The 10,551-nt window shown below is 35.2% G+C and overlaps 1 protein-coding gene across 1 annotated transcript; it reads right to left on the bottom strand.

Annotated features, from left to right (window-relative positions):
* Positions 1-5,733: 5,733 nt before the first annotated feature.
* Positions 5,734-8,121, bottom strand: LOC104890453 (MDIS1-interacting receptor like kinase 1). Its single transcript, XM_010675951.3, has one exon. It carries the CDS (start codon positions 7,797-7,799, stop codon positions 6,255-6,257), a length of 1,545 nt encoding a protein of 514 aa, XP_010674253.1. The 5' UTR covers positions 7,800-8,121; the 3' UTR covers positions 5,734-6,254.
* Between the last annotated feature and the right edge of the window lie 2,430 nt (positions 8,122-10,551).

Raw genomic sequence — 10,551 nt, 5'->3', positions numbered from 1 at the left:
GCTTTCTTATAATCAATGTTATTTGTGCACATATTGATATTTGATTCTAGCATCATTTGATTCGGAAAATAAATATTTGTGCAAGGGGATTTAAGACTTTACTAGTTCTCGTCCCGAGCCGTGTGCCTCGGATAATTTAATGACGTGCATTTGAAATCTTCAAAAATAGAAATATACTCCCTCTGTCCCATAATATAGTGCCTATTTCATTTTTGGTGGGTCAAACTTTAAAATCTTTGACCGAATATTCTCATTTGTATATATAAAAAAACATATTCATGTGGGATCTTGTTAGATTCGTCTCAATGTGTATTTCATAATATCAACTTTTTATATTTTTTATTAATACGAAATTGAAGATATTAAAGGTCAAAGTTACGTCTTGAAGACCGTGTAAAAAAGAAACAAGCACTATATTATGAGACGTAGGGAGTATGTCTTTAAATCATTTTTTCCCCCACAAAGACCAACATAAGCATTGTAGTGTAGTAGGTTAGTGCATATGCATTAGCACATCAAACGAGAGGTCATGTGTTCGAGTCTTGAAACACACATTTTTATGGTTTAATGTCTCATTTGTTGAGGTACATAGGGGGCACTAAGTTCATGGATGATACCCAATTTCTCACAGTGGTCATTCAAAGAGTTGTTCTCATACTCTCTACCCCTATCAGACCTAACTCTCTTGATTTTCCTATCAAGTTATTGGCTTTCTACTTCAGCATTACTCTTTATAAAATCTTCTCTTGCCTCACTTTTGGCTTTAAGGAGGTATAGCTTAGTGTACCTCGAGTAATCATCGACAAAGAAAATGTATCAAAAATTTCTTCCTCTACTTCTAGTATTTTGGAAATCAGCTAAGTCCGTTTGAACCAATTCTAGAAATTGTGCGGTACTTTGAGTCACGGTTTTGCAAGGTAGTAAATTTTCCTTCAACACAGACTAGACACTTAGAAAACTTTGTTGTGGATGGATTAGGAATTAAAGCTAAGGTCCTTAGTCTCCTGGTGGAAGCAACAACATTCACATACCCTAACCTACCATGCCACAGATTTAAAAACTTAGCAATATAAGCAAAACCAGAAATATTTTATTAATAGCAGGAGAAACATAAAAAGCAACATTCAAAATAAATAAACCCCCCACTTAAATACTCTTTAAAGGCGACCTTTCCTTGTCCAAGCACTCCAACAGTTGTCGCGTTATCCATGTAGACACACTTGCCTTCAGCAGCATCCTGGAAGTAATAGAGAAGCTCCGTGTCTGTACAAAAATGCCTCGAAATCCTAGTGTCCAAAATCCAATCAGAACTATTCTTGATCAGATTCGCTTCAACAACCAGATCAGCGACAATGTCATCAGATTTAGCAAGGTTAGCCTAAGGTGCTTGCTTTTGGATAGAGCCTTGGCGTTGAGGACTCTGGTAAGCCTTATGATCAGGGAAGGAGGGCCTAAGGTGATTTGTGATGAATTGTGAGTGAGTGTTGTAAATTATTTTTTGGTAGTTTTATTTGAGTGTCAATTTTGATGTTGACATTCCTTTTGTAATTTAGAAAGGGAAGGAGGGCAAAATAGGTATTTCAAAAGAGGACACCATTGCTCCCCCTTCCCTTATATAATAGAGATTTAATTTTATGAGGTTTGTAAAAAATTTAATCTCTTAATCTTCCTTAAAGTTTCACAATATGCCACTATAATATCTCCTATCTGTATAGGATAGTTAAAGAAAGAGTTTCTCATTGGAATACTAGGTATTTAACAATAAACTTGTTTTGACTAAAAAGATCGAGTTTAGGAAAATTACATGATTTCCACAATTTGGTTGCCCCTTACTCACAAAAAAAAAAGTGAAAAAAGAAGAAAATACTCATAAGTTTAAACAATTTTATTTTTTGATTAGCAAAGATAATTGATACGAATACCAACACTTGCTAGGCTACTTGCCTGCAGGGCACACTAGCTTATACGTTGAGTAAAAGGCTAAATAACTCAGAGGTGCATACCAAATATATTGTTGAGATGAGTATTCGAACCATAGGTAATATCCTAAAATTTGGGATGGTATTATACTTATCTACCACTTCTCCCTCTCATTATAAGTTAAAACAATGATAATGATTAGCGAACAATAGTTTACAAGGTTTAATTAGGTGTGATGGAGAAAAGGACAAAGAAATATAAATTGTAAAAAGAGGCGAATTTAAAATCTAAAATCTATAATTGATTATATAGCAATTAGACACCCTAATTAATCATCCTATAAATGATGAAAGCACGAAAGTGGCTTAGCATAATCCCATGTGGGGCAACTAATTCTTCACAAGCTTGGATTCTCAGAACATGGGTAGAATTACAATGACATATCACAAAGATTTCATAAGTTTAATGCCAAAAACAATCAGTTACTGTAGTTTACAATTGTGCACATAATAATTTAAGAGGAAAGGGGTAGAAGTGTAATTTCGTTGGCGTCCCACAAATAATGGGGCAATACTCTCTCCCCAGTCTCCAGTCCCGACTTTGCAATGTGCCTGGGAAGTGGGAAGGGAAGCTGCCCTTCGTCACATGTCTTCCAGCATTGTCCAACTTTTTCAATCAAGGTCTTAAGGGACTTGAATGATTGCTCATATCAAGACTTAGGAGCATAGTGTATAATGTTATCTACTACTTTTATCTATTTGGAAATGCATCGTTTAATTTCTTTTAGGAATTTCTCATGCATGAACATTTTTAAAAACATACACTTATGTTCATGAAAGATAATAGAAGACTGCATGTGACTCCACAGAAGCACATATATACCATGATCAATAATTTGATATTTCTTATCTTTATCACCAAAAAAAAATTCTTATGTTTTCTATTACGGTTTTTTTTTTTATCATATATTCTTGATAATTTTTTTTGCATCATATACACTTTCAATTTTCCAAATTCACCATATACCTTCCACTTTTCAAAACATACATCCATTTACCCTTTTGACTAACGACGTTAGACTTCTGTTAGTTATTAGACCATAATCCTCCACTAATCCTAATTAACTAACTTAAATTAAACCCTAACCCTAATCTAATACAATAACTTGGGCCCTAACCCTAACCATCCTTCCACACCCCTTACCCCCCAATGCCCTCACCACCACCACCACCACCATCCAGCTCCTCACTACCCCCTCCCCTTCTCCCGCTGACCCCTTTCCTTCCCCCGCTGACCCCCCTCTCCTGTTGTCGACCTGTCGCGAACCCCCCTCCCCTCCACAACTGCTATCGCAAACCCGACCCCCTCCCCTCCACAACTGCCATCGCAAACCCGACCCCCTCCCCTCCCTCCCCACCTGATGTCGGCCTTCCCCCTCCCCTTCCTCCGCAAACGCCACACAACCCCCTCCCCTTCCCCCGCAATAGAGGTGATCATTTTGGTCCGGCCCGCGAGCCTGGCCCGGCCGTATTTTTTTTTTGGCTTTGGGCGGGCTTTGGGCAAGCCAAAAACGACTTTTTAGTCTATTTTTTGGCCCAGCCCGTTTTGGCTTGCAAAAGCCCGCTAATTTAGGCCCGAAATAGCGGGCTTTGGACACAAAAATTCGGCCCAAATTTAGGCCCGGCCTGACCAATGGGCAAATTTTTTTCGTCGCGGCCCGGCTCGAACCTGGCCCATGATCACCTCTACCCCGCAAACTTCGCCTCCCCTTGCCCCGCAAACTCCGCCTCCCCTTCCCCTGATATGAAAAAAAAATCGACGGTATGAAGGAGTTTCATGTGCGAGGGTTTGAAGGGGTTTTAGGGTTGCACGAAGGAAAGGGGAGGGAAGGGGGGTTACGCGACTGCAGGGGAAGGGGAGAGGGGTGGTGCGACTGGCGAGGAAGGGGATGGGAGGGTGCTGCGGTGGAGAGGGGAGAGGGGAGAGGGAGGGGTGGTGGGGCATTGGGTGGCTAGGGGTAAGGGGAGGGGGAGGGGAGGGGGAGGGGGAGGGGGAGGGGTAGTGGTTAGGGTGGTTATGGTTAGGATTAGTGTTTGATTTAGGTTTAGGTTAGTTAATTAAGGTTAGGAGAATTAGAGAATAATGACTAACGGAAGTCTAATACCGTTACTCATAAGGACAAGTTGATGTTTTTTTGAAAAGTGGAGCGTATATGATGAATTTGGAAACTTGCGAGGGTATACAGTGCAAAAAAAAAATTATCAGGAGTATATGGTGAAAAAACTGTTTTTATTAGCTTACCTATATTTTTCAAAATAACAATTTATTAATTTTAATGTATTTAATACTTATATATAATATATATTATAATCATGTGTGATATTACTAAATTTTGTAGAATTTTGTAATTCTCCCTACCCACCTCATTAATCAATATACTCCTATAGGTATAAATATAACAACCTAATGCTAGGAGAATCCTAACTTTACATAATTACACAAAAATAATATTGTATACAATATCTATTTTTTTGTATTCTATCAAATATGTTTCATCATGTAGATTTAAGTTATCAATAAATCATATTAATGTACATTTAAAGATATGGTTCTAGGAACATCTTGGAGATGGTGAAGAATAAAGAGGCAAACTCAATATAAAAATGGGCAGAGTTATATTTACATATATATTTGAATCTGATAAAAAGGACTAAATGAGGTTAGAGTCATTTTGCATTCACAATCTTACCCTAAAAAGATATTATAATTACGTAATGACTCTAATATATATTGTGCCAACTCTAATTAATTATTCAACATTACCTTATAACTTTTGCTTTATGCATGGTTTGAATAATGGAATCACTATAGAAATATTTGAGTCACACCATAATTCTAGTATATGATATGTGCGAGTACTTGAGGGTTAGCTTTAAACTATAAAAATATTAGGGTCACCCTATGATTAATATATGGATTGCAATTCTAATTTGTAATTTTTTTTAAGCGATTCTAATTTGTAATTCATATGACCTAATTAGCCATTTTATTTCTCATCCGAACTTATCTATATGTCATTTGGAAATCTTTTGTCATTTTGGATTTTTTTTTAAAACATAAAGGCTAATAAATCATTTTTAGGTTCACATTACATTCTCAAATACTCTCTTTATATTTTCTAGTCACCCCTTAGCTTATTTGCAAGGTTCACAATACAATTTGACCTTAAATAACTATATATACAAATTTAATAGTTATGAGAAGTAAATTATTTTTCCCTGGAGAAACTAATCAAATTCTACACAACTATATATTAGTTTTCTTTATCAAAAGGTAAGTGTATATCTTTGCATATATACTTCAATCACAAAAGTAAAAAGGAAGAATGAAAATAAAGTACTTCAATCGCAAAAGTAAAAAGGAAGAATAAAAATAAAGGGGAGAGAAAATTGGACAACTGGAGGGTGTACAAGTTACAATAGTGCTTAACAATAAGTTATTTCTTAAAACTGGAAGTCAGTCTAATATTATATGTAAAACCTCATAAACTCGAAGGATCGATGTTACTTTGACTTTATTTGGTGAAGCGTTTTAGTTGCTAATATAATATATTCGAAATTCTTGATTATGTTTCATATTCTTCAATTGTCTTACCTTTTTCATTTATGTATTTTTTTTTTATCAAAGAAGAAGCTAGTGGGACTGCCCCTTGATACATGTGCAACCTACAATGATGGAAGAGAAAACAAATTTTGAAGAGGAGAACCAGAACTAGAATGCAAGATTAGTCACACTATGACCTAAATGAGTGTTAAAGTATTGTGAATCTTGTGCTTTTATTCATTCCAAAATAAATATATACAACCAAGGACAAAGTCCTAATATGAATCCATCTAGGAAAATAATATTATGATCAATATCATAATAGGAGTCCTAACACCCTCCTCAAGTTGGAGCGTAAACTCCCAACCAACTTGAGAAAAATTCAAATTATGTGCTTCCTAGAGCTTAAGTGAAAAAAAAAACTGCCAACCTAAACTTGCTAGGAACACAGGAAGGAGTAACAAGTCCCTTAGTCACTGCATCACGAACAAAGTGGCAATATGCTTAACACCACTGGATTCTTGGCTATATACAACGCATATTGACTATCACAATATAATCTCATCCACTGTGTATGCTGTAACCTGATTTTCCAGGGAACCTTCCACCCTCTCCTAGTCGAACGCCAAATTATAATGAGTTTCATGTGAGTTCATTCGGGTTAATAGTAGCAAACATGCCATATATGGGCATAGGACCTTCAAGCTTGTTGTAAGACAAATTGAGCGTTTCTAAAGCAGGTGAGTTTGCAAAGTTTTCGGGTATTTAACCATTAAAGAGTTGTTGAAAAGGTCAAGTTTTGATAAGGTGGCCATGAAATACTGTAAGTTTGGCATGGAATGAATCCCAGAAGGGAGTGTTGAATCAAGATTATTGTATGAAACATCGATGAATGAAAGTGATGAAGAGAGGGAAAGATCATCCGGGATCGCTCCGGTCAGATTATTTTTACTCAAATCTAATCTCTCAAGTTTAGATAAGGTACCTAAACCAGCAGGAATACTCCCAGAAAACAGGTTGTTCTGTATTCTAACTATGACTAAGGAAACACATTTTGAGAGGCTTAAAGGTATGGGACCAGAGAAAGAATTATTAAAGAGTATAAGTTTGGTAAGATTCCCAGAATCACATAAACTTGCAGGAATTTCACCTGATAAACTATTGGATGAAACATCAAGAAATTGTAATGGGGAACTTTTACCTAAATTCATAGGTAAAGATCCATTCAGAGAATTTTTCCACAGTGCAAGAACTTGTAAGTTGGTTAACTCACCAATCTCACTTGGTATTTCACCTCTCAGATCATTGCACATCAAATTCAGAAGCTGCAGATTCTTCAAATTCCCCAAACTCTTTGGAATTTTTCCTGAAATTTTATTATCTGAAAGATCTAAATGCTGCAACGAGGAAATATTTCCCAATTCCCAAGGAATTTCCCCTTCAAAATCATTCTTGTACAGATAGATTATCTTAAGTTTCTGTAACTTCCCAAGTTGTGCAGGAATTTTCCCACTTAAGCTTCCAAGAACTAAGTCTAAGTACTTAAGGTTACTCAAGTTCCCAAATTCTGAAGGTATAGACCCATGAAACTCATTATAACCAAGGATCATAGTCTCTAAAGAAGACAGATTACCAAGTTCAGGTGGAAGTTCACCTGTAAGATGATTTCCTGCCAAGCCTAAAAACTTCAACTTTTGAAGGCTTTGAAAGGACTTAGGGATCGATCCTTGGAAGAAGTTCCCTCGAAATTCTAGCATTTCGAGGGCGTGACAGAAGCCGAGATCCTCAGGTAAGTTACCCACAAAGTTGTTGCTAGATGCATTAAGGGAAACAAGCCCTTTGGCTTCACTTAAACCAGTAGGAAATTTACCAATGAAGTCATTTTGGCTAAGATCAAGGCTTACTAATGAGGTAAGTTTAGAGAAAGATTTAGGCAATGAAGAGGTAAATGCATTGCAACAAAGATTAAGTGTGGTTAAGTTTCTAAAATCTTGTATCATATCTGGGATTTCCCCACTTAAATACATGTTGGAAAGATCAAGTTTCTCAACAAAACCTTGAGAGTTGCACCAAACACCCTTCCATTTACAATGTGAAACAGGGTTTTTGGTGTTGTTGCTCCAATCTTTGAGTTGGTTTAAGGGATCAATGAAGGAGTTTTTGATTGACAACAAAGTTGACAACTCATCATTAGGTGTTGTTGAAATTGATAAAACAACAGAAACAACAAAACAACAACAGCATAAAAAGATCAAAACTTGCATGTTGTTGTTCATTTTTTCCAACTCAATCTTTCTTCCCCTTGTTTTTGCTTGTTAAGAAGACATTTACTTTGGGTGTTTTCCCCTTTTTTTTGTGGGTGTATGGATAAAATGATTATGAATGTGTTTTTGAAGGTTAATTATGATCAGAGATGGAACAAAGTGGTAGGTTCTATTCTATATGAGAGGGAAAAAATGGTGAGATTATAATGATTGGATTAGTAAAAATAATTAATTAGTGGGTTCATAATTGATTAGTTTAAAATGAAATGCGTGAGGTTTTGGGAATCTAAAAAACAGCTAAGCGAATTATATCCTGACATCTTCAGGTTTGCATGATTAAGATTATAGTCAACCCAATTTGTTTTGCTAATTACTAGTATTAATTTATTAAATTATGCTTTTTATCAATATCTTAACTTACTCTAGCTAATTAGCAGTATAAAAAATGATAAAATTTTAACTTTTTGGTGATTAATGTTATTTTCTGTTTTGTGCAATCTTTTCTTCTAAAACACTGTAATTCTTGTACTTGATAAGTTGATAGTTGCTGCGCAAATGAGAAGAAGATCATTGGTCAGCGAAATGTTAAGCTCTCTATTTAACTAATAATATGTTCTTAATTCAAAACTTGCATTATTTTACGTGTACTTTGCAATAAGACTATAAGATACGGTCCTAATACTACCTATGGTTTCTTATTGGATCTGGATATTTGCCATTGTATTATTTCTCATTATCGAAAAGTCTATAAAAAATTATGAGATAATGATAGGTAATGAAAAATATATACTTGAATATGCATGGATGATCCTAGTGAGCTTGATCTCACCATAGAATTACAGAACATTCCCCAACTTGATCTCACCTCAGTTTGCGGTGGTGTCAACCACGACCGCAAAGTCGCATGCGAAACCCTTGCAGAATTCTCGACGCGCATGCACAAAAGCAAAATCCAGATTATGCTGAACAGGCTGAAGTCTTATCACCTAACCAAAAATAAACCTTAGATCCACTAATTGGTAGTCAAGAAAGTCAGAATCAAATCCCCAAAAAGATAGTTGTACTATAATAGTATAATGTTTGAACTCTAATATTAACTAAATCAGATAAAACTCATAAAAGGAGTTGGTTTACTGACCTAAACAAATAATCAAATCAAAAAATCAAATAAGGAAAGATTAGGGAAACGATTCACCATGTATGCAATTCAGGATCTCAGCAAGAATGATAAAAGAAACTCAAGTAAACAATCTGACTAGGGCACATGTAAATTTTCTAGAACATTACCTCCCTTAAAGCTCACCTATTCACTCTCGCATGGTCATAAATTGCTAAGCCTATTATTGAGAGCTTATACAAAATCCTATCGCCCGGTCTATAACTTTGTATTGCAACAATAATTAGACAAATTTGGTTGAACTTGCATATTAACAAAAGTAACTCCATAATAAGAATCAAATACATGAATCAAGTAAAAAATCAATCATTCATTCAATTCGCATAAATAGATCACCGATTTCCTATAAATTAAACCACTCACTCATAATCAGGAAAAACATAATATAATACTAGTAGCAAACATGATTCAATAATAAGGGAGAATTAAAAAGGGAATAGTAAGAGATAGTAAAGAAAAATTAAGGTTCTTGAGAGAGAATAACAACTAGGTCTACAACTAATAAAGATGAAATCCTCCTAAAGTTGTGACTTTTCCTCCTTAATTACAAACTAGAGAAGATTTGATGACAAACGCGTGAAAATCTCCGAAAAGTAATAAGGCGGGCAATTCAGCCCGATCCGGCGAAACCTGTAACACCCCAGTTTTTCGGAATATAATTAATATTTATTCTACTGAAAATAAATTATTTCATATTTAATATTTTTATGTAGGAATTATTTTTTAAAAAAAATATATAAATGTTTATGAATTTAGTGGGTTAAGTTTAGTGAAGAGTTTACGTATTATAAAGAAAGGTTATATATCTATATAGTTATTTGGAAAAAGGAAAGGAGTAGTATTCATGTTAAAAAGGAAAGGGGGAAAATAAAAGAATAAGAAAAGAAAAGAAAAGAAAAGAAGGAAAACTACCTTAGCGGTTCTCACATCTTCATCCTCTCCACATCTTCATCCTCTCCATCAAACTCTCACAATCTTCATCTCAACACTACCACCTTCAACATTTCTATCTTTTCGGCGCCTCAACTACAACACAACAATCTATATCTAGCGGCAAGCGGCACGTGAGGAATAGGTTCAACAAAAAGAAAGTCGGATTTCGGTGCGTTTGAGGTTTGGGGTGCGTTTTAAGGGTTGATTTCACAAGTTTTCTTCACCATTAATCTTCCATAGTAGTGGGTAAGTTAAGTTCTTAATTTAATTTTAGTTTTCTCAAAGTTTATGAAGTTAGGGTTTTTATAATTGAAATTGAATTGGGGGTTTTTGATTGTGAATATTGGGTGTAGTTTGATTTAGTGAGATTGTTTCATGATATTAATGAGTTTATGAACAAGACTTGAAATTCGTAGAAATCACAGGTCAGTTTCGTATTTCATGTTTTTCAACAGTTTTCGGGCGTTTTTCGCAAAAATACTATTTCACAGAAGTTGTTTATATCGAAATTCTACTCAAGTTAGGCTCAAGAAACGCTTGATTCGGAGTTCGAATGAGGAAGTTATGCCCATTTTAATTTTCTGCTGAAATTAATAAATCTAGTTTCGAGTGTTTTAAGTTTGAATGTTTTTCCTAATGGATTTTAAGTATCTA

This window comes from Beta vulgaris, chromosome 4 (assembly GCF_026745355.1).
Source record: "Beta vulgaris subsp. vulgaris cultivar EL10 chromosome 4, EL10.2, whole genome shotgun sequence".
Taxonomy (NCBI): domain Eukaryota; kingdom Viridiplantae; phylum Streptophyta; class Magnoliopsida; order Caryophyllales; family Amaranthaceae; genus Beta; species Beta vulgaris.
The sequence above is the reverse complement of the archived record's forward strand: the minus strand, read 5'-3'. Positions and strand labels throughout refer to the sequence as shown.